This window comes from Pecten maximus, chromosome 11, assembly GCF_902652985.1.
Source record: "Pecten maximus chromosome 11, xPecMax1.1, whole genome shotgun sequence".
In the NCBI taxonomy this organism is placed as follows: domain Eukaryota; kingdom Metazoa; phylum Mollusca; class Bivalvia; order Pectinida; family Pectinidae; genus Pecten; species Pecten maximus.
The window spans coordinates 4,897,452-4,924,115 of NC_047025.1; the positions used below are offsets into that span (position 1 = coordinate 4,897,452).

At 35.7% G+C, this 26,664-nt stretch overlaps 1 protein-coding gene across 3 annotated transcripts in view; it reads left to right on the top strand.

Moving 5' to 3' along the window:
- The first annotated feature begins 7,660 nt into the window (after positions 1-7,660).
- LOC117338182 (alpha-2-macroglobulin-like) overlaps positions 7,661-26,664 on the top strand; it is a 240,187-nt gene continuing 221,183 nt past the window's right edge. For all 3 annotated transcript variants that reach the window (XM_033899429.1, XM_033899431.1, XM_033899430.1), the window contains exons 1-3: positions 7,661-7,773; positions 22,662-22,790; positions 25,501-25,670. In XM_033899429.1, the coding sequence (XP_033755320.1) occupies positions 22,711-22,790; positions 25,501-25,670 (250 nt within the window). In that variant the 5' untranslated portion in view covers positions 7,661-7,773; positions 22,662-22,710. The remainder of the gene's footprint in view (positions 7,774-22,661; positions 22,791-25,500; positions 25,671-26,664) is intronic.

Here is a 26,664-nt window from a genome sequence, read left to right on the forward strand (position 1 = left end):
TTCTTTAAAAATCAGTAGAGAGTGCATTTTTTATCAAGTCTTGCGATCGCCATTTAACTGTAATTATCAAATAGTTAATGTTAAGATGTCTGCCCTATTATAGATCCAAGCGATGTCATAAGATGTCTTTTACCCCGAGAAAATGATCAATCTATAAATGTAGCTTTATGATCGGTTATTGCATAATCTACATCAAAAACTCCGCTAATCAAAACAAATAATATTGGCGGTAACAAATATCGAATCAAGAAGTACGCCTGTGTGAGCGGTTACGTGAGTTGCCTTTGGTCGTTAAGACTTCCAAATTGTTATTACGTTTTAAATCCATATTAAAATCGCCAAGAATAACAAAACCAGAAAAATAATCACATTTTTATAAAAAGTGTTAATAGAGTTTGAAGACATGTTAAATAATTCTATCATAATTCGTCTGTTGTGACAGATCACTTCCGTCCAAATACATTGAAGCACAGCTCTACTTACTGATCGAGAATTCCCCACTTTTATATAAATAGAGACTTGTATATCTGATATACAAGTCTCTGATATAAATGAGGGGACAGAAAGTTGTTAAAATGTTATATTTCAGGAGAGTTTAATTACTTGCATTTATATTTCAGACAGAAAACAGTGGAATTAGAAACATCGGCACAGGCGATCAGTAGTTTCTACGATGACAGGAAAACCAGGACTGAGGCGAATGAGCGAACAGTTAGCCAATTAAACATGGAAGTGAAGGATCACCGCCAATATAAAGAATCTTTAGAAAGCGAGTTTATGTCCCTTAGAAAAGAGTGTGATGAACTTCACAATGTCGTTGAAGATTTGCAATGCCGTTCCATGAAGAACAATTTAGTATTCACTGGATTACGGGAGCAGTACAATGAAAATACGGAGGACAAACTCAGAGAATTCATATATAGTACAAGTAACTTGGAATACAGTCCACCATAGAATTTGGTAATGTCCATCGTTTTAAAAAACGTATTCAAGGACGTAATCGTCCTATAGTCGCACGCTTCATTTACTATGCTGATAGACAAGCAGTGCTGGAAAGGGGCTACCTCCTACGCGGCACGTAGTTCGGCATAAGTGAACAGTTTCCGGCAGCAATCGAGCAGCGTCGCAAAGCCCTTCTACCCAGTATTGAAACGTTACAGGGCCAAAGGTTGCAATGTGAAGCTTGTAAGAGACAAACTGATTGTCAACGGGACGCTTCTCAAGGATCCTGAAGAGGAGTTGGATAGGGAGATTGGTTTTTCAACACAAAAGATGAACCCGAGATTTAACAGACCGGTATCGTACAGAGACGCTGTACAAGCCCCTCCCTTGATTGATTTTGCTACTCCATGTAACAGCAGAGTGTCAAAACGACAACGACTGTCGTGGTCCCCTATGGACGGTGTGACCGGGTCGCGACCACCAGTTCCATCTCCGGATGCACAGGCAACGTGCAAGGCCACAACAGACTGTAATGGTGGAAGCTGATGTGCACGGATCGCCAGACTCTAGAAGTCATTTGAAAAATCCCGCGCAGCAACATTCTAGCCAAACAACTACATCCGCTTTCCGGTCAACCGGTCAACGATTTCAGAACCATGCACCCAGAAATGTTAATTTGATTAACAACATTGAACAGAGTAATCCTACCATGACCACCGGTTCACATACCAGCAGGTTCAAGAGCAATGCAACACCAGAAATCGACCTGAACACACGCGAGTCACTTCACAATCCGTATTAGGATAGTATGGAGGGCATTTCTATAATATCATGGAATATATGCCGTTCTATCTGTGAAAAACTTGAATCTCAAGACTTTGTAAATATTGTAAATAAATATGACGTAATATGCCTGTATGAGTGCTGGATTGATAAAGAGGATGAAATTGAATTAGAAAATTATGAAAGTCATGTTTTCCATAGAACTCATGGTAAAGGAGGTGGTATTGTTGTTTTTATTAGGTCGTCTCTTGCTCGGCACTGTGATATAATTGAAAATATAAATGATAATATTGTTTTGTTGAAATTATCCCGATCATTATCACACGATAACCTTGATTTATACATATTTGCATGTTATTTCCCACCGATAAATAGCACATTTTATGAAAAGTGTGATAACGACATATTCATATGTCTTGAAGAAATGGTATGTCAATATAAAGATATAGGTAGAGTTATTGTTTGTGGTGATTTCAATAGCAGAACTGGCAATTATAATGATTATATAACTAATGACCAAATTAGTGTAGCTTCTGCTAATGTCCTAGCTATGTTCCTGATTCAGAACCTAGCAAACGTGCTAATTCGGATCCAATTATCAATCAGTTTGGTAGAAAACTCGTATCGTTATGCAAAACTACTACTTTGAGAATAGTTAATGGAAGACATAACGACGATCCTAATGGTAGTATTACCTTCTATAATAGCAGAGGAACGAGTCTTATAGATTATGTTTTAACTTTTGATAACTTCCTTTCAGATTGGGGCCGCGGTGGCCGAGTGGTTAAGGTGTACCGACACTTTATCACTAGCCCTCCACCTCTGGGTTGCGAGTTCGAAACCTACGTGGGGCAGCTGCCAGGTACTGACTGTAGGCCGGTGGTTTTTCTCCGGGTACTCCGGCTTTCCTCCACCTCCAAAACCTGGCACGTCCTTAAATGACCCTGGCTGTTAATAGGATGTTAAACAAAAACAAACCAAACCTTTCAGATATAATTCACTTTGAAAGTGGTAGTTTTAACTGTTTTTCTGACCACTCTCCAGTTTGTATAACTTTAAAAACTAAGGTACCAAAAGATTCCACAGAAAAAGAAGTAATTAGGGAAGAAACTAACTGGTGTTAAATGGAATGATGAAAATACAGTTGAGTTATGTAGAATATTGGAAAATAACAGACAGGAGTTATTGAACTGTTGCAATAGCAATGATTATAATCAGTCTGGTGTTGATAGTTGTGTCGAGAAGTTCACTGATACTTTAAAAGAGTTGTTATTACCACTTATTACTGTTACTTATTCTGGACGCACTCAAAAGAAAACCTGCAAAGAAAATGAAGATAAGCCATGGTTTAACAATTCGTGTAAAACTATATATGTACACAGAATATAAGAGAGCCTTATATAATTGTAATGCTTGTAAAAATGAAGAAACCCACAATATACTTGTATGTAAAAAACGAAAATACAAGAAAGCAGAACGAAAACTGAAGCGGGAGTACAAAACTCACCAAGGTAATATGTTGAACTTTATGAGAAAAAATAACCCTAAGTATTTTTATAGAAATTTTAAGAAAAGGAAAAGTACGGGTGTAAATTCAACTCTAGATGAACATGATTTTTTCCAACATTTCAAAAATCTGTCATCAACTGAAGGTACAGAGAACGAAACAGTGAGCGAGTTTATGCGCAACTATGATGCTACTATACCGCCCGATATGCTTCATGAACTTGATGATGATATTTCTGAAGAAGAAGTTAAACGAGTTATTTGTAATTTGAGCACCACCAAAGCGTGCGGACATGATAGGTTAATAAACGATTTTTTTTATCAAAGGTAAAGAAATCATATTACCATGTCTTGTTACATTATTTAATAACATTTTCAAATCTGGGAAATATCCGTCTAGTTGGTCTATTGGTAATATTGTACCCGTAATATTTAATATTTAAGAAAGGTGATGTAAATGACACTAAGAACTATAGAGGAATTACCCTAATTAGTTGTGTTGCCAAGATATTCACAGCGACCTTAAACAACAGACTCATGGAATTTGATAGCAAATATTCAAAAGTTAGCGATGCTCAATTTGGTTTTAGAAAGAAGATGTCTACCACAGATGCTGTTTTTGTATTACAAACACTAATTCAAAAGAAATTGAAGAATAAACAGAAACTGTATTGTTGCTTCATAGATTATAAGAAGGCCTTTGACTTTGTTAATAGACACAATTTATGGTATAAGCTTGTCAAAGAAGGAGTAGAAGGTAAAATGTTAAATAGTATACGTTCTTTGTACAATGATGTTAAATGTTGTGTTAAGTTTAATAATTGTTTGTCGGATTTCTTCTCTTGTGAAAACGGTTTATTCCAGGGTGAAATAATGTCGCCGATTTTATTTTCGCTTTATGTTAATGACTGTGAAATGCATTTTTTAACCGAAAATTGTCCATCAATAGAATTACAAATGATTAACTTATTTCTGTTAATGTATGCAGATGATATGATACTAGTAGCTGAATCAGCAGAGGGGCTACAGAAAATGTTAGATTAATTGTTATTATATACTGATAAATGGAATTTAACAGTTAATGTTGAAAAAACAAAAGTAATGGTTTTCAGAAATGGCGTTAAACTGAATGACGCTGAGAAATGGTACTACAATGGTTGCTTACTAATATGTAAATAGTTTTTAGTTATCTAGGAATTTTGATGAAATTAATGGAAAATTCTGGATAACACAAGAAAAAATAGCGGAACAAGGAAGAAAGGCATTGTTTGCTGTATCAAATGTTTGTAAAAGAAAATATTTTAACGTTGAAACCCTATTAAGTATTTTTGACACTTTTGTGGGTAGTATATTGAATTATGGATTAGAGGTATGGGAATTCCATAAAGCACCTGGTGTGGGAAAATTACATTTAGGGTTTTGTAAGAGAATTTTAGGGGTTAAGAGAATTACTCCAAATGTAATGATATATCAAGAACTTGGAAGACTACCTTTACAAATAATTCGAAAATTAATTTTTTTTAAATATTGGCTTAAACTTAAATCTTCACGCAATTGTATTTTGAAAGCGTGTTATGAAGAAATGATTCAAAGAGGCAGTGAGTGGACCGATAGTATAAGAAATGAATTATTTAGATTAGGTTTAGGATACTTATGGGAGATTGAACCCAGCGGTAACGAAACGAATATATTAAGTATTATTTAAATCTAGAATACGTGATAATTTTCAACAACATTGTATGGAGTTAATAAATTCATCGTCTAAGTGTTCTTTGTACAAATATATTTGTGGAAATTTCCATCTTAAGCAGTACTTAACAAAACCCATTGGCCAACAAACTCTAAAGGAAATCGCAAAAATTAGATTATCATCGCATAAGTTGTATATAGAATCTGGAAGATATAGAAATATTGAAAGAAATAATAGAATTTGTACATATTGTGACAGCGGTGATATTGAGGACGAGTATCATTTTATCATCAAATGTAATCATTTTATAGATATCAGAAAGCATTTTATCAAACTATATTACCATAAAAAACCTAGTATGGCCAAATTTATACAACTTTTAACGACGGAAAATAATAAAGATTGATGTAATTTAGGCAAATATATTTCTATCGGTTCAAAAAGACGGTTAAATGCTGTTTAATTGTTTAATGTAATAGAACGCTCTCTACACTTGCGAAGCGATCGTGTATGTGTGGTTTGTGTGTGCTTGTGAGTTACAATGTACGTTGTATTCATATTGTATGTTATTTGTAATGTCTGCACTGTATATATATGCACTACTGATAAACCGTAAGGTTTAAAGTAATAAATGAATTGAATTGATATGTGTAAAAGTAGAGAGTATAGCTCTCTAGTTTAGACTAGCTGGAATTTCCCTTCAGCCTATATCGCGCATCGGTGCGAAGGCCGCTAATTCGGAGCAGTGGTGTAACCTTGCATATCATCTCCGCTAGCCAAGGCTAATGATTGCGTTACACTCCAACGTTACACTCCTCGAGTAGTGTAACGCAATCAGAAGCCTTGCCTACATGTATTTATAATATAGCTATGGCAAGCCGTTTTAACATTTAATCCTGTTTCCTCTTAAAGGGAAATTTTGTTCTCATAAGTGAAAAAAAACAGTCATGCAAATAATTTATTCACCTTAAGGTGAAAAGTATTTCAAAAAAGTAAAAAAAAAATATGTGCAGATATAATGCAAAATATTTGTCCCTTAAAGGGACATAATGGTTAGATTTCAATAGTTTCTTCATGCATTTGATTTCCGGAAAAGCGTTGTGATATTTGAAATTAGATTCTTTACAAAATTATGGCACTTTTTGTGAAATATTGGCAATGTTTATCAACTTCAAAATATCGCTGAACAACACTGGAAATTCTTTTCATCTTAAGGTAAATCAAACTAACCATATGTTCTTAAAGCCACTCTGTCCTCCTATCCACCCTATGGTATAATGGAATGAACCCTCCCATTGGACCTGTCTCATATCCACAACCATAACTTGAAGCATTCGGATACTTTTTGGTCGTCATGAAAGTATTCCCTTTACATATTGTAATCCCCTTGATATGATTTAAAAAAAAATACATCATTGAAAATATTACTCAGACAGCCAGAAAGTCTCTCCAATCTATGTTAGAAACGCTGTTCATTATTGATAGGTAAAACGATTTTTACTTCCATGATGTTTATTTCCCTTCAAGTGAAACAGTTTTTTTTTTTATTTCCGTTATGTTTTATTTCCATTATGTTTTATTTCCTTGAAACAACATAAGGGCAATTAATCATAAGGAAAATAAAACATAATGGAAATAAAACATAATGGAAATAAACCATAATGGAAATAAAACATAATGGAAATAAAACATAATGGAAATAAAACATAATGGAAATAAAACATAACGGAAACGAAACATAATGGAAATAAAACATAATGGAAATAAAACATAATGGAAATAAAACATAAGGGAAATAAAACATAACGGAAATAAAACATAATGGAAATAAAACATAATGGAAATAAAACATAATGGAAGTGAACCATAAGGGAAACGAAACATAATGGAAAAAAATCACAATGGAAATAAAACATAAGGGAAATAAATTATATGGGAAATACTATTGATTTTACTAACAACAAATGGAGTAGCGAAAAGGTCTGGAATCGGTTACTAGTTTTAACGCGTTAAATGCTTTGGCGTTAAATGTATCTCGTTTTTGACATGAACGGCCTTTCATACTACACAACTGCAGCATTTGCATCATGTTTTATTTCACTTAAGTGAAACAGATTTTCCTTGTCTTAATTGATGAATAAAATTTATTTCACTTAAGTGAAATTCTTTTTCGCTTAAGTGAAATAAAACATAATGCTGAAAAGGGTCTATTAACCTTAAGGTAAAAAGTATTTTACTTACAGTAAGTGAAATAAATTTAAAGCATATTTCACCTAAGAGGAAATGTTCTTGTGTCTGTTCATTCGCAAAAAAAAAAAAAAAAAAAAATCAGGTTAATAAAATGTAATTCTATGTATTTCATCATTTCGTAGTTATTATGAAATATACAATTAGAACTGTCAATCAATCATGAGCATATAGGGACATGACAAATTAATTTGGATACGAGTCCAGCTACATATTAAATAATGTAAAAATGAAACTTTCTGATATTTCACAGCTACAAAACTTAGACTAGATTCTAACTATAGATAAGAAATTGTAGTTATGGATATGTGATAAGTCATTGACATATAATAAATCAGGGATATATAATAAGTCATTAACAGGAACACATCATAAGATCCGTGGTGCAGTTTACTTTCAATTTACCATGTCGCTTTAAACCATTCGGAACGCATCGGAAGTTTCCTCTATATTATGACAGGGAATAGTTATAAATAGCCGGTGTGTATTCCGGTATGTTGTTGTTGTTTATTGTCACTTGTCCTGCTGTCTTTTACGCCCAGTGAGCCGGTGGCCTTAACCTGCCTTGGAAATTAAGTTTCTTAGATTCCTTATCTACATAAAGGGTAAGCTTGACTTTTTAACTTTTATTACGTTTGTAAATTCTGAAACTGACAATGCAGGTCAGGTGCCCGCCAAGTCAGATATGAACTGGTGAGTTGATGTTACGTGCAGTAGAACGTCTAAACAGGGTGCCAATTTTTAATTTGTGCTGTACAGGTAAGTAGCTATATACTCAGAAAGACTAGATATATTATGTCTGCTGACTTTGATCACAACTTCTAGATTGAGTTGTAGAAGCTGCACTAGATTGAGTTGTAGAAGCTGCAGTAAGAAACGTTCGAGAGTTTTACCTGTAGTGCACATGTAGGTGTATGTACGTACTGTATGCTATAGACTGTTGTGTCTAGCTTGGCAGGCTGACTTATATTATTCATTGGTAGCATCAAATGTGTTGTCTAACTCTGACGTTATATGATTGGTGCTATCACAATAACTGTGCTTCCATATCCACTGCCATGTACTATACATGTATACAAATTAGTACATGAGTATTATAAATTAATATGGAATATAATCATTATTTTTGTTCTGCTAAAGAGTATAATAAAACCTTCATCTAATAAAATTAACCTGGTCCATACCTCGAGCTCTGTTTGCTAAAAATTTACAGAAAAGAAAACCAAACAATCATAGGCTGTTAAATCTTGGCATACCCCATGATGTAATGGGCAGCCGTTTATTATCATGAGAAGCAAAATTAAACATTAATATTTTAGAATAACCAATAATTTTTTGCAAAGGTGAGCGAGAACTACGCCATGCTGACCTTAAAGGTCAGCCCGCCACCCGGAATATAATCATTATATACCCAAACAGAACGTTATCACAGAATGCATGGCCCTATCATATGCTTATGCATAGGATGAAAGTCAGGATATTCCACCTACTGGGTGTCCAGATCTGTCTGTATGGGATGGTAGTCAGGATTTCCCACCACCTGAGTGTCCAGATCTGTCTGTATGGGATGGTAGGATATCCCACCTTCTGGATATCTATATATATCTGTATGGGATGGTAGTCAGGATATATATTCCACCATCTGGATATCCAGATCTGTCTGTATGTGATGGTAGTCAGGATATCTCACCACCTGGATATCCAGATCTGTCTGTATGTGATGGTAGTCTGGATATCTCACCACCTGGATATCCAGATCTGTCTGTATGTGATGGTAGTCTGGATATCTCACCACCTGGATATCCAGATCTGTCTGTATGTGATGGTAGTCTGGATATCTCACCACCTGGATATCCAGATCTGCCTGTATGTGATAGTAGTCAGGATATCTCACCACCTGGATATCCAGATCTGCCTGTATGTGATGGTAGTCGGGATATCCCACCACCTGGGATATCCAGATCTGCCTGTATGTGATAGTAGTCGGGATATCTCACCGCCTGGATATCCAGATCTCACCGCCTGGATATCCAGATCTGCCTGTATGGGATGGTAGTCTGGATACCTCACCACCTTGGTGTCCAGATCTGCCTGTATGGGATGGTAGTCTGGATATCCCGCCATCTGGGTGTCCAGATCTGTCTGTATGGGATGGTAGTCGGGATATCCCACCACCTGGGTATCCAGATCTGTCTGTATGGGATGGTAGTCGGGATATCCCGCCATCTGGGTGTCCAGATCTGTCTGTATGTGATGGTAGTCAGGATATATATCCCACCACCTGGATATCCAGATCTGCCTGTATGTGATGGTAGTCTAGATCTAGATATCCCGCCACCTGGGTGTCCAGATCTGCCTGTATGGGATGGTAGTCAGGATATCCTACCACCTGGGTATCCAGATCTGTCTGTATGGGATGGTAGTCGGGATATCCCACCATCTGGGTGTCCAGATCTGCCTGTATGTGATGGTAGGATATATCCCACCGCCTGGATATCCAGATCTGCCTGTATGGGATGGTAGGATATCCCACCACCTGAGTGTCCAGATCTGCCTGTATGGAATGGTAGTCGGGATATCCCGCCATCTGGGTGTCCAGATCTGCCTGTATGGGATGGTAGTCTGGATATCTCACCACCTTGGTGTCCAGATCTGTCTGTATGGGATGGTAGTCTGGATATCCCACCATCTGGGTGTCCAGATCTGTCTGTATGGGATGGTAGTCAGGATATTTCACCACCTTGGTGTCCAGATCTGTCTGTATGGGATGGTAGTCAGGATTTCCCACCACCTGGGTGTCCAGATCTGTCTGTATGGGATGGTAGTCCGGATATCCCACCTACTGGGGGTCCAGATCTGTCTGTATGGGATGGTAGGATATCCCACCTTCTGGATATCTAGATATATCTGTATGGGATGGTAGTCAGGATATATATCCCACCATCTGGATATCCAGATCTGTCTGTATGTGATGGTAGTCAGGATATCTCACCACCTGGATATCCAGATCTGCCTGTATGGGATGGTAGTCGGGATATCTCACCGCCTGGTATATTCACAGGATGCTGCTGTTGGGATGGACTATTTACTGGATATCTCACCACTTGGTGTCCAGATCTGACTGTATGGAGAGGTAGTCTGGATCTCCCCCGCCATGTGGGTGTCAAGATTGTATGTATGGGATTGGTCAGGTCGGGATATCCAACCACCTGGGTATCCAGATTGTCTGTATGGGGATGGTCGGATATATCCAACCGGCTGGATATCCAGATCTGTATGTTATCGATGGACAGTAGGGATAATCCCGCAATCTGGGTGTCCAGCATGTCGGTATGTGATGGAGTCAGGATATATATCCCACCAACTGGATATCCAGATATGCCTGTAGTGATGGTTTCTAGATCTAGATATCCCGCCACCTGGTGTCCAGATCTGCTGTATGGGGCTGTTATTAGTTCAGGATAAATCCCACCACCTGGATATCCAGATCTGTCTGTATGGGATGGTAGTCGGGATATCCCGCCATCTGGGTGTCCAGATCTGTCTGTATGGGATGGTAGGATATCCCACCGCCTGGATATCCAGATCTGCCTGTATGGGATGGTAGGATATCCCACCACCTGGATATCCAGATCTGCCTGTATGGGATGGTAGTCGGGATATCCCACCTACTGGGTGTCCAGATCTGTCTGTATGGGATGGTAGGATATCTCGCCGCATGGATATCCAGATCTGCCTGTATGTGATGGTAGTCAGGATATCTCACCGCCTGGATATCCTGATCTGCCTGTATGTGATAGTAGTCAGGATATCTCACCACCTGGATATCCAGATCTGTCTGTATGGGATGGTAGTCGGGATATCCCACCTACTGGATATCCAGATCTGTCTGTATGGGATGGTAGTCGGGGTATCTAGGGATTGTCCAAGGGAAAAAAATCGATACCCTTTTATGCAATGCAGGGGAAAAACATTGCACAGCGCCTATAAGTGGTACGGTTCAGTTGTCAGTACATTGGTAGCGAAAATATCTGTAATTTTTTGTGATCCTGTACTATCACGTTTACGTATTTTTCGTCTGTAGCTTGTTGTGTTGTGCGACATTGTTAAACCAGAAGTACCATGTGCTCTACTCAAAGTCATTTAAGCGTTTGCTTTTATTTCTTTCAATTGCGAGGTGTACCAAATGAATAAAGTCGTCATGGAGACGCTTGTCACTTGGCCTCGAGTTCAAAATAAATGAGGGAAGATTACGAAGTAGCTTGTTTAAACGAAAGATGGCTTAAAAAACACATTCAATACACGTGATACTTTTAGTTTACTTATGGGAATATAACCGTTTATTGAGGAAATTATTCACCGTTTTTCCAAGGGAACATTACCGGTAAACGGTAGTAAAATAAGACTAGGAAAATCGCTGAGTATCTCACTATCTGGGTGTCCAGATCTGCCTGTATGGGATTGAAGTCAGGATGGGATGGATCATGGTTGTCTGGATATCTCACACTCATTGATGTTCAGATCTGTCTGCCGAAAAAACCTATATATATAGCCATGTACTCTAGTAAAAAAGCTAGAAATAGTTACACAAGATAAAAGTGGTAACAAAAAGGCTTTCCGTAACTTAAACTGGGGGAGGGAGCTTATTTGAGTATAAATACGGTACTGAAGGTTTTCACACTAGGGAAGGGGCTTATTCGAATATAATACATTGCTTAATTTTTACACTAGGGACAGAGTTTTTTTGAGAATAATTACGGTACTGAACTTTTAAACTAGGGAAGGGGCTTATTTGAGGATAAAAACAGTATTGAACTTTCACACAAGGGGAGAGCTATCTGGTCTTATATTACGAGGATAAATACAGTATGCTGTGTGCCAAGACTCGCATGTCAGCCATTGTTATTCTGAAATATTTTGTTGTTTGGAGAATGACTAGACACTGTAGTTTAATATTTTTGACTCTACTGAGCTAAGGTGAAATTCCATCAATAGCCGTAGGGAAATGATTTTGAGGCGAAGTTTCCTTGTAGTAGCTGGTGGCTACCTCACTGAGCAACATTTGGGAGGCATGCTGAATGCCATTCACAGGTATTGAAGTTAAGTGTCTTGCCCAAGGACACAACCACAACAGATTGACCAACCCATGAACTCAGCTTCCTGGGAAATCTTAAAATTACTATACCCATCGGACATGAAAAAACCTGTAGGATTTTAAATGACAAGTATTTTACTGGAGTGACATACGGACCTATGTATATAATTAAGCATTTCAACATGTTTGCATTCAGATAAATAAAACATTTTGGAACTTTCATGGATTTTAAATTGCCCTTATTATACTTTCAAATAAATTACCATTTTGAAAAATCCCTTCAGATTAGCTATAGGGAGACCATTAGAATTTGGGAAATAAAACTAGGGAATTTTTATAGGTTGATCCTGTTACTGTCAAGGTTACTTCGATGAATAAAACCGGTGAATAAAACCGTATCAACAGAGCTAGACCTTACCTTGAACTACAGGGGATGTCACCCCTCGGGGATATATTCCCAGGTCCATATGGTAGTCGGCCATCCATTACACACTGCCATAGGTAACACTTATCTGTTATATGGTAAGCTTTAGATCCGTTTGAATGGCTATATGATGTGGAGATGGATTATTACTTTTGTCAGTCAATGGGTGTCATATTCAGGGATTTTCCTACATTTTTCACCCAGGTCCAGGGTCCATTGAATTGGGATTTTTTGTATGCGACAATATGTGAAATTGGGAAAACAGGAAAGTGAAATTCAAACATATTCCTGTTCTTCTCAATAGATGTTACCTTTTTTCTGTTTTATTTAAGTTGGTATTTACATCTGTTATTTATTCATAATTTCCTGAGGTCTTTTCACATCAAGCATATTTAATCTTGAAAAATTGACCTTTGTTTTGGAAATTTTCGGTGGCGAATTGGAAATTTTCACAAGATTTTCTTTAGGGGAATGGGTCCTTCTGACGGACCCAGATTCTGTTGTAGGAAAATCCCTGATATTATATATATATGTGTGTAAAAAACTAAAAATGTTCAACAATTTTAAACAAACAAAAGTGATAAACTTAATGTTTGATATATGATATACTGCACAGAAGTGAATGTTTGAACATTTTGTGAAATAACAGCAGAATGTCCTAAAACTGTTACGGTAAAGAGTTACAGATGTTGATACAATACTTGGTAAAGTAAGCCATGGAGATTGACTAAAAACTTGGTGATAATTAAGCATCAACTCAAAACTTGGTAAATATATATAGCCACATGAGATTGACTTAAAACATGCAAATAGCCATGGATATTGACTCAAAACTTTGTAAGGACAAATTAGAATAGCCATGGGGACTTACTCCAACTTTGTAGAAAGCAAATTGAATGGATATTAACTTTAAACAGTGTATTTTAATAGCTACAGATGTTGAGCCAAAACTTGGCAAAAAATCCCAAGAAGATTGACTCAAAACTTGGTAAATATCAAGCCAGAGGTGATCAATCATATTGTATAATTAGAAACAATCATTGTCAACATTTATTGATGACAAGAACCACGTGTGATATCAAAGGCCACAGATTTGATGACAAGGACTGGAGGTTTGATGACATGACCTCAGATATGATGACAAGAACCACAGGTTTGATGACAATGACCACAGGTTTGATGACAATGACCACAGATTTGATGACAAGAACCACAGATTCGATGACAAGAACCACAGATTTGATGACAAGAACCACAGATATGATGACAAGAACCACTGTAGATTCGATGACAATTAAGAACCACAGATATGATGACAAGAACCACAGATTTCATGACAATGACCACAAATTTGATGACAAGAACCACAAATTTGATGACAATGACCACAGATTTGATGACAAGAACCACAGATTTGAAGACAGACTAGTTTTTAAGACAATAACTGCAGATTTGATGGCTGACTGTGGATTTAAAGACAAATTTTGACTGCAGATTTGATAACAATGACTGCAGAATTGATGACATTAATGAATGCAGATTTCAATTTGAAAACAAAAACTGCATATTTGATCATGGGTACGGCAGATTTGATGACAATAACCGCAGATTTGATCATGGGTACAGCAGATTTGATGACAAGGACTTCAGATCATGGATGATGTTTTTAGTAATATTTTCAGGACTTTGAGCATTTGGTATCAAAATAAATTGTCCCTCTTCATATTTTGTCTATTCTTAAAAATGCTTTAGCAAACAAAAAATGAATTGTGAAAATTCTCCCATGGGTCCTAATTTTCTTTGGGGTACATATACATGTATGCATGCCTTATTTGTGTTTCAAAATTGGGCAAAGTGATTTATGAAACTAAGCTGTTTTGGTATCTGTTCTACTGTGCATGTGGTGTGAATGATATACATTCTACCTTAACAGTCTCTTAGTAGGCATCAGTAGAGCAAAATCAATATTTCTGAGAGCAGGGTAGATCACAGATCCTGAGTGGCGGGCTGCATTAATGAGGTCATATCGGGTAAAAGAGGAAAACGGGAGTATATAGGTATGACAGTATTAAATGTACCTTATGTATGACTGAAAATAAGGAAACACCAGTCATGATCTTATGTATCTATTGTGCCATCTGTTGAGTAAATATTGTATAGACTTCATGCTCGGGTGGAGGAATGTCCTAGTTCGTGTTACCTGAAGTTATTTTTAGAATGTTGTCATGATTAAGCAACCTTTTAGTAGTTAGTGTCTGGTACCATCACTTGGATAGGATCGTCGAACCACTGTTGCATAAAACATACATGTGTACGTGTACTATATGTGAAGTAAACAGAATTTTAAATTTAAGTGCATTAACAGTGTCTGTCAGTATTCCTTTTATCATGCAATATCAGCTGTCAGGGCAGGTTTAGTAAACATATATTCTAGGAATTTTTTCTGCTTCGTTAAGATAAAATGTTAAGTTCTATAGAAAGATTAAAGTGATAAAAAAATCTAAAATTTTCACAGACACTTTCTGCTTCATTTAAATAAAATATTGATTTCTATAGATAAAGTAAGTAATTAAATCTAAAATTTTCACAGACACATCTACATGTACTATTGAAAAAAAATTGAAATTATTAGATAAAATGTTACTAATAAAAAATTATGTAATTTTTGTAAAAATAAAATAATGATATTTTTGTACACCTGCAGATTTCCCCCCAATTTCTTTTATATAGTTGCTGCAGAGTGAAATGGCAATGTTTCTGTGTTACTGGACGTGATTTAAGCTTGAAAACATTCAGTCAATTCCTTAATTAATATAATGATAAAGTTATTCCATTGCCTGCCTTCATATATATCCAGCATGTTGTTGTGCCAATTATAATAAACATCTGTACATAAAAAAACTATAATGCTTTTTTGATATAGGCGTTTAACTGCATTCTTTGAAAAATTATTGTCTTATAATTTTTTTTTATGCTCAGATATAGGGTCTTAATCCTTAAATCTTGTTACTTAAATTTACACTACACCTCATTTACAGAACCACATTTAGACACACGAATACAATTCTGGGGTAATGCACATGCACTTACAAACCATGCACACATACATTTACAAATCCTGCACACATACACTTACAAACCCTGCACACATACACTTACAAACCCTGCACACATACACTTATATACCCTGCACACATACACTTACAAACCCTGCCCACATACACTTACAAACCCTGCTCACATACACTTACAAACCCTGCTCACATACACTTACAAACCCTGCTCACATACACTTACAAACCCTGCTTACAAACCCTACACACATACACTTACAAATCCTGCTCACATACACTTACAAACCCTGCTCACATACACTTACAAACCCTGCTCATGCACATACATTTATACAAACCCTGCACACATACACTTAAAAACCCTGCACGCATACACTTACAAACCCTGCACACATACACTTACAAACCCTGCACACATACACACTGTCTTAATTAGAATTTTTTACTGAATTGCAGGAAAATTGAATAACACACAGGCATCAGTGTGTTATGATTAATTTGTCTGCAATCATGAGAAATATAGGACCACAACTTTCCAGAGAATTAAGGCAGTTTAATTTTCCATTTGTATCCTTCATCATCAGATGGTATGGAGTATTTAAATCACCATACATCATCCATCCATAAACAATCCTCGTTATCACTTTCTTACTGGAGGGATATGTTTCTCAAAATTAACATGTAGGGTTTCCCTTGGTTCATAGTAGCATTGTGCCCATTCATCTTTGAGTCTGATTGGGAAAAATGGGAGACATGCGGCCATCTTGGATTTTGACAGATTGTTATCGCTAATTCCTCCAAAAAAAAAAAAAAAAAGCAGGGATATTTCTAAAACTTTACATGTAGGCTCCCCTTATCTTATGACTTTAGTTCTGACCATTTAACTTTGAGTCAGCCATCATAGGTTTTTACAGTTGAACTTTTTTATCACCACTGTTTCTGCAGAAGTACAAGAAGGATATTTTTCAAACTTCACACGAAAGTTTCCCCTGTGGCCTAGTTGTGATCATTTAACTTGGAGTCAGCAGATTTGGAAAATAAAATGGCCGACAGGCAACCAACTTAGGTTTTGACATTTCACCTTTATAATTGTTATCACTGTTCCTGTAGAAGTACTGGGAGAATATTTTTCCAACTTTACATGTAGGTTTACCTTGCTCCATAGTTGTGCCTATTGAATTTTGAGACTGAACTTGAAACAAATGGTCGACAGGCAATTTCTTGCAAAACGAATGAAAATCTGCATAATAATTGCATGCTTGTCGAGCTGGAGATTCTTTGCAGCATTCTAGGCAATACCCCGGGTAGTTTGAATGTGCGGTGGCCGAGTGGATAAGTTGTCCAGACACTTTATCACTATAGCCCTCCACCTCTGGGTTGCGAGTTCGAAACCTTCGTGGGGCAGTTGCTTGCTAATGGCCATAGGTCGGTGGTTTTTCTTCGGACATCCGGCTTTCCTCCACCTCCAAAACCAGGCACATCCTTAAATGATCGCGACCCTGGCTGTTATTAGGACGTTAATTAAAACAAACCAAACCAAACAAACCAATCATTGGCTAATTACAGAAATCACCTGAGCGTGACCCTGATCATGGTACCTTCAGGTATTTAGGCGTTTATACAGTAGCATTAACACTAGAAACAAAATCAGATCGTGTAAGACAAGCTGGCTCATTGTCATTACTAGTCATATAGTCCCAGGACATAGAAAAATGTATATACATACTAATACCCAATATGTCAGAATGTTGTGAGGACTACAAAGTTTAGGACCAATCTGGCTTTCAGCTCACCAGTGGCCCAAAGGATGCCATGGTGCCGAGTCATGCATCCATCAATTTTTTCTTTAAATCACTTCTTGTCATGAATTACTTAATAGATCCATCGCTAGTTGTTTTAAACAAAATAAGATACTACAGATTTCTCTGTTCAATTCAACGAAGACAAATGAGACCAAATTTGGTCAAAAGTATCCTTTCCACAATAGTGTGAGGGATGATGTATTACAATTATTTATTGTTAATGATGATATCAGTGATTGGAAAATAAAAAAAGATATATAAAAATCTCTTTATTGAAGGTCATAGGGGTCAAATATGCAAACATTTTTAAACCATTTTTTCTCATTAAGCAAGAGGCCGGAAGAGGAGCTATCAAGATTGTTCAAATGAATGACCTTGACCTTCATTCAAGGTTACAGGTGTCAAACATGCACAAATCTTTTCATAGATGGAATGGTATATATAGAGGTTACACAACGAGTGGTTGTTGGATATGGAATTTATTTCACACGAGTAAGTTATTTTTTAAATGTTACAAAAGACACGAGCTTTAGCGAGTGTTTTTGGCATTTTAAAAAAAATAACTTACGAGTGTGAAATAAATTCCATATCCAACAATTTCGAGTCGTGTGACCTGTTTCTACCACAATAATATCGGCTTGAATCAAAGGGAAACGTGGCCAAGTATAATTTCGCGTATAAAGTGTACCGGTGACGTCCGGGACCCGGTGATGTGACGTCATTAGATTATTGATGACGTCAATAACAATTGCAGCCTAGGTCAAAGTTCACCGTGTTAGCCAATCAAAATGCGTACAGAGTTTAAACCACGTGTGGTATAAACAGATTGTTAATCAACAGCTGTAATGATTAACTGATGGTCTGAGAGTTGAATAACACAGGGTATTGTGGTAGAAATTTGACTCTATAAACGACAGATCTCCTATACCTAATGGGGAAATGATTTATTGGTTTTTGTTAATTCAGTGACTAAGGACCTTTTGGAATAGAATGTCTCTTTCGAATTCAAAGTAATTTTTCCCTATCTTGTTGCTAATTTGTTATATCCCAAAAAAATAGGTCAAATAATTTTCCTACAATAGAAACACGGTCCGTTAAAAGGTCCTATTCCCCTAAAGAAAATCTTGTGAAAATTCCCAATTTGTCACTGAAAAATTACCAACTTTTGAATGATTAAGTATGTTTTATATAAAAAGACCTATATTAAGGCAATTTAAAAAAAACAGCTATTGATAAAATAAATCCAAAAATAATATAAAGGCAATATTTATTAAAAAAAAACTGAAATTTGTATTTCTCTATTTTTTTTGTTTTTCCCAATGGACCCTGGAGCCAGTTGAAAAATTGTAGGAAAATCTCTGAATCATGACACAGTGTCTCAATCTGTTGTAACATCTGAACCTTAATATACATAACCCTTGATAGGCTTGAAATATCCCCATTTACATGTACTGGTATGTCAGCTCAGATCCACAAAGTGTGAACCTAATGGGAGTAAGTATTGCTATGTCAGTCAGAACTGGATACTCCAGGGATGAAAATTTAAGGACTAGATCTAAGAAGATATTGTTTTTATCCTGAAGCATTTGTAACATCAAGGGATTGGCTCTGGATCATAATACCATGTTGTACTTGTCACCTTTAACCCTTTCAACCCTAAGAAATTTTAGTGGACTCTTCCATTCATTCATCATATGAAGTCCAATATGGTCAGTAGGGGTGAAAGGGTTGATAACTTAAGGGAATTACTGCTCATTAGAATTTGTCAGAATTGTTTTGTGTATATGCCTGAAAGAGATGACGATTTTCAGAAGAACATATATATGTATATATATAATAGAATAAATTCATTCAACAAAGTACAACAACGACAGAAAATACAAATCTTTACCTTCAGGTGATTGACACATATAGTGCATATGATACCGTAGCCGGTTATTTTTGCAGGGATGATATTTTTGCTATTTCGTGGGTCATTGACGTGGTCGCAACATTTTCATCTGTGAAATAATATGATATAGGTAAAACTTAACTGTGAAATAAACTCTGATTAAGACTGTCATGTTACATTGTCATCAGTCGACACGGAATGTTTGATTTTCACCCGTAGATTGGGTAGGTTAACTTTACTATGGTTTATAAAGGAAAATCACAATTTTGACTCATTTATTGAATTTCTATTGGAATTTATTGTAACTTAGTTCAAATTAGCAGGTTTGTATGACCAAAACCAACCCGTAGGTGTTCCAATTAGGGATGGGTTATTTTGAATGTGTCAAGTAAGTTTGTTAGATATTAGGATTTAATGATGTTCTGACATAATTTTACCAACATATTTAGGCCTATTTTATTTATTTACAGTAGAACTTTTTGTTAACACAATAGGTAATTTATACTGCGTATGTATACTGTTTTCAATTTATCAAACAAGCCGTTCACACTGAATAATTAAGGCCTATATACAATAGTTTCTGATTCAAGTAAAGCAAATAACCAAGCATAATACCTTGGGTCCAACTTTTGTGTCACAAATATGAAACATACTGTTTTGAGGGCCTGCAAAATGGCCTCTGCTGCACATTTCAACTATTATTTTTCAATATCATGAAATGAAGAAATTTAATGATCAATGTACAATGAATTAAAAAAAGATACTTTAATTTTACATTCTAAATGTGCCTTGGTTTTCAAGTAGATTTTTGAATGGGATTTCAAGATGTTCCCAGAAGGGGGTTATCATGCACATTTCAAATACGGAAATGAGATCTCCAGAGGATTTGGAATTAAGATGTTCCCATAAGAGGATTATAAATGTTTAGAATGATATTTCAGAGGGATCTCTGTTGGCTAGTTTGAATGGTATTTCAATATTTACTCATACTAGGTTTATATAATCATTTAAAATACAGACACACAAGTATGAGATTTCAAGAGGATTTCTGTATTTGAAATGCTTATATTACAATCCCCTTATATAATGGGGAAATCATGAAATCCCTTCAAAAAGCTCATTGAAATCCCTCAGAAATCTCATTCTGCATTTTGAAGAGAATTTGATTCAAGATGTGCCTGTCAGGGCCAGATTATGAGCATTTAAAATGCAGAATGAGATTTCTGGGGGATTTCAATGAGCTTTTTGAAGGGATTTCAAGATTTCCCCATTTAATAAGGGGATTGTAAGCATTTCAAATGCAGAATGAGATTTCTGGGGGATTTCAAGTTGCTTTTCGAAGGGATTTCAAGATGTTCCAATAAGGGGAGTGTGAGCCTTTCAAATACATCTGTGAAATATTTAAATGAGGTTTCCAAGAGGTTTCTGTCGCGCTCTGAAGGGGATTTTAACTATCAAATCCAGTTGTTTTAATGTTCAGCTCTTGTCATAGATGTAGGATAATTATCTTTGGTATCAATAGGACCAGTATATTGTCAGTAAAGGTTATCCGAGTTATTAAAATATGTCATTAACAGTGGAAACCAGATCATATTATAGACTTTCCACACAGCAATGAAATCACCTACCTATAGACCGTATTAATAACTGGTAATTTTGTACTGCTGTCAGAGTCGATGGGAGGCGTACACCTATATAGACAGGTAAAGTCGGGCCTGATTGGTATAGACAATTCATCTTTGTATTACAGTGTAAACAGTGTCTAAAAGCTTACGATAATGGTGTAGGAAGTGACAGAAATGCTTGAATTTTCAGATAATGTTGTAAATGATGAAAAATATACTTTATGTTTCAGATTATGGTTTGAACGATGACAAAAATACTTGGTGCTATTGATGATGTTGTACATAATGAATTTTTTTTTAAATTTTCAAATGATGTTGTAATGAACTGATGACAAATTTGAAAATTATCAATGTTTCAGATGATGTTGAAAATGATGTAAATGAATGAACTAGTAGCCTAGTGAATTAGATAGTGACCTTGTGATTTAAATGGTGACCTTGTAGTTGAAGAAGTTACATTGCGAGTGAACGAGTAACCTTGTGAGTGAACTTTGTGATCTTGTTAGTGAACTTGTGATCTTGTGAGTGAACTAGTAAACTTGTGAGTGAACTAGTAACTTTGTGAGTGAACTAGTGACCTTGTGAGTGAACTAGTGACCTAGTGAGTGAGCTAGTGATCTTGTGAGTGAACTAGTAAACTTGTGAGTGAACTAGTAACTTTGTGAGAGGACTAGTAACCTTTCAGTGAACTAGTAACCTTTCAATGAACTAGTAACCTTGTGAGTGAACAAGTAAACTTGTGAGTGAACTAGTAACCTTTTGAATTAACTAGTGACCTTGTGAGTGAACTTTGTGATCTTGTTAGTGAACTTGTGACCTTGTGACCTTGTGAGTGAACTTTGTGATCTTGTTAGTGAACTAGTAACCTTGTGAATGAGCTAGTAACCTTGTGAGTGAACTAGAAACCTTGTTAGTGAACTAGTAACCTTGTGAGTGAGCTAGTGACCTTGTGAGTGAACTAGAAACCTTGTAAGTGAACTAGTAACCTTATGAGTGAACTAGTGACCTTGTGAATGAGCTAGTGACCTTGTGAGTGAGCTAGTGACCTTGTGAGTGAATGAGTGACCTTGTGAGTGAGCTAGTGACCTTGTGAGTGAACTAGAAACCTTGTTAGTGAACTAGTAACCTTATGAGTGAACTAGTGACCTTGTGAGTGAGCTAGTGACCTTGTGAATGAGCTAGTGACCTTGTGAGTGAACTAGAAACCTTGTGAGTGAACTAGTAACCTTGTGAGTGAACTAGAAACCTTGTGAGTGAACTAGAAACCTTGTGAGTGAGCTAGTGACCTTGTGAGTGAATGAGTGATATTGTGAGTGATCTAGTGACCTTGTGAGTGAAGTTGTGACCTTGTGAGTGAAGTTGTGACCTTGTGAGTGAAGTTGTGACCTTGTGAGTGAAGTTGTGACCTTGTGAGTGAAGTTGTGACCTTGTGAGTGAAGTGGTGACCTTGTGAGTGAAGTGGTGACCTTGTGAACTAGAGACATTGTCATAAGAATAATCAGATTCCTGTGCTATTCTGTGATTGTTAAGGTATCATACTGCAGCATTTGATACCTTTAATTATTTGTTATCTTTTTTCCAGACTTTGAAGATTGAAGATTCCACTCAGAGTTTCCAGTTGACCCATCACAATGGGTACCTGTTCGGGTCGTTGGTCCCTATTCCTCATTGCCATGGTAGCTGTCCTGCCCATTGCTCTGTCCACCAACAGGTATGAGCTTGTCATAGAAATATCAGGTTCTTACATATATGAAAGATGTAGTGTTCAATTCAGGATTAGCACCAAGAAGAACAAGGAAAAAACTTCAACCAATTTAAATCAATTTGACACAATACTGCACTTGTCTGAAATATGATGTTTTATAATTCCGCTATCATTCATTTATTTGCCACAACTTTTTGGCATATTAATTCATATGGATAAATGATCAATATGATTAAATATTTATTGCATGGTCACATGTGAACTATTGAACACCTGTGACATTTTGGAATTTGGTCACATGCCAGCTACTGAACACACCTGTGACGCTTCAGAATTTAGTCCTACCCTTTCAAGTGTTTAGGTCACTTGGATGTCAACACTGCCAGAATTAAGACAGTCATGGTGACTTCTAGGCCTACAGGAAAGTCAAGATTTCAGTTATTTTAATTATGTAATAAAACAAGTGTGTCACATGGGTGTCTGTGCAATAGTCCGAATATTTGACCCTCGGTCTCGTGCAATAGGACATTCAAGTTCTGATGATGATGTTATGCACCTAAGAATTTCTTAAATAACTGCTTTTAAACATAAAAATTCTTTTTTCAATAACACCAAAATTTTCTCTATATCATGTACAAGATATCTTGATGAAATCATTTGTACATGTTTATATTATATTAATGGCCTAAACAGTTTAAACTCAAATATGAATGTTTATCAATACACATGATGCTAAGCATTTAAGAAAATTAATATCTATGCACAAAATACTGTGATGTAAGCTAATTAGGTTTATAATTCATATTTTCGAAGTCCAGATCTGTTATGTATGCGCAAAATACAATGATATAAATGTTTATAATATTGTCAAAGTCAAGATCTCTATTCTATACACAAAGTAACATGATATAAAGATTTATAATATTATCAAATTCCAGATCTTTGATGTATACACAAAATACAATGATATAAAGATTTATAATATTGTCAAATTCCAGATCTTTGATGTATACACAAAATACAATGATATAAAGATTTATAATATTGTCAAATTCCAGATCTTTGATGTATGCTCAAAATACAATGATATAAAGATTTATAATATTGTCAAATTCCAGATCTTTGAAGTATACACAAAATACAATGATATGAAGATTTATGATATTGTCAAATTCCAGATCTTTGATGTATACACAAAATACAATGATATAAAGATTTATAATATTATCAAATTCCAGATCTTTAATGTACACAAAATACAATGATATAAAGATTTATAATATTGTCAAATTCCAGATCTTTGATGTTTACACAAAATACAATGATATAAAGATTTATAATATTGTCAGAGCTCAGCTATCTAATTTATACACAAAGTAACATGCTATAGAGGTTTGTAATATTGTCAAAGTCCTCATTTAAGTATGGCTCGTATTGATTTTTTTCTTGTCTCTCGCTGGTTTCTATAGCAACCAAAAATGTGGAAATTTATAGAAATCATCACCATATCAAGATAGATCATTGACTTCATATAGAACAATTAAAGTGCATTGTGTCACCAAGTGCTGGCATATATTTAATAAAGTCTAAAAGTTTTGAGCTTAATTCCTTGGAAGGTATATGCCAAAATGTTTGGGTTTTTATCAATTTAATTCAGATATCTTTATTTACATTAAAGATGTATCTATTGATTGAGAAAAAAAATATAGTTAAAGATGTCTCTATTTAAATTAGAGATGAGTATTTTAAATGCAGATATCTGTATTAAAATTCAAGATATCTGTTTTTTTTAAATACAGATATTTCTATTTTAAATACAGATATTTCTATTTTAAATACAGATATTTCTATTTTAAATACAGATATTTCTATTTTAAATACATATATTTCTATTTTAAATACAGATATCTCTGATTATTGAATGAAGAGATTTATCTAAATTAAAAATAGAGATCTTTACTTTGTATTAAAATATAGATATCGCTATTTTAATACAGATATCTGAATTAAATAGGTAAAAACCCAAATGGCTTGCCATTATTAGAAGTTAGTATTTAGAAGATCATATGCATGTCTATGGAATCTATAAAATAAATTCAATAATTTGATATAAAAGTATCAAATGAGGTTAATCAATTTTATATAACAAAACTTGAAAACCACCAATGTGAGATTCGAGATGTTTATCGAAAATATCATATTTATGAAGTTATGAGAATATGAGTGAAAATTTTCAAATTATAAAGCTCTGTATGAGACAAGTTTAATTATACTCTGACACTATGCTTTTCTCTACAGAGACAATGGTATGATGTACGTCATATATTTATAGTAATGTCATAACTTTATGACGTCACCATAGTGTTATTACACAATGTATGTACCTTACCATGCAGTTACATGATAAAAATATATAAATTTACACCTGCTCTTGAGAAGAAGATAGATGCATAAGATTTCAGTTTACATATTGATTTAGTAGAGGAATTGATGAATATTTAAACAAATGTGTGTAAGGAATGAAATTTCAGGTGTGTAACTAAATTATTTATCCCTTTACCGTGATACAGCTCCATAACAAACTAGACATTGTGTTTTTTTTTCTTTCCTAGCTATAGGTTTGCGGACAGAAATGATTTAGGTTTCACAATATCAACGAAATTAAAATGATCATGATCTTCAGTTACCGTTACTTAGATATTTTTTTCTGTTACAGTACATACATTGTGACGGCTCCTGCAAAGGCACGTCGAGGCTACCAGTACACGGTCAATGTGGCCCTACTAATGCCCGCAAACCCATCCACTGTAGAGGCGTCAGTTTTGGACGTGTCGGATCAAGTTGTAGTGGGACCTGTATCGGCCAATTTCGCTGGTGTCGTGGCCAGTAAGTTATACTTATCAGAATTTACTACAATAAAAATCAAAGATTATGAGGTATTTAACAACGTACAACAAATTACATAAATTTCTAAAATCTTATACACCAAGAGTATTTATAGATAGAATAGGGTGTTCTGTTGGCACTGAGATGCCTTTCACCCAGGCGTCCGGGGTTCGATTCCTAGATTGCACGTGAAAAGGTTTGAGATCACATGTCCGATTATGTGGGTTTCTACGGGTACTCTGGTTTCCTCCCACAGTATAAGATAACTCGCAAGCTTCCATCCGCGCCAACTAGCCAGTGATTAATATAAATGTAAGTTGATACATCTGTAGCATGTTGGGGTGAAGGGCTATCATTTGGTTTGTTTGGTTTGTTTTTGTTTAACGTCCTATTAACAGCCAGGGTCATTTAAGGACGTGCCAGCTAGGTTTTAAAGGTGGAGGAAAGCCGGAGTACCCGGAGAAAAACCACCGGCCAACGGTCAGTACCTGGCAACTGCCCCACGTAGGTTTCGAATTCGCAACCCAGAGGTGGAGGGCTAGTGTTAAAGTGTCGGGACACCTTAACAACTCGGCCACCGCGGCCCCTTGAAGGGCTATCAAGTTTGTTCAATTGGTGGTTAGGGCAAAAAAAAAAAAAAAAAAATCAGTTTTTTGGTCCCAGGGGTGAGGATTTGGTGGGGTGCGGTCAGAAACATTGTAAATGACACCCCCTGTGTTGTCTATACATATCTTCACTACATTGTATATCAGGTTGGTGATGAAATTATAATATTAGAGAGTTTTAGAAGGAGGTACTTTGATGTACTTTTAGTGCAGGAAAATAAAAAGTATCCGAATCCTTTCTATGCCGGAGGTACATAGTATGCATGACATCAGGTACACTAGAAAATTTACTGAATAAACAAGGAAAATATGTCTTTCTGCACCGTTAATGAATGATATCTTGAAATAAACTCTCAACAATTTTAATGTATCAAGTTTAATCTGTCCTT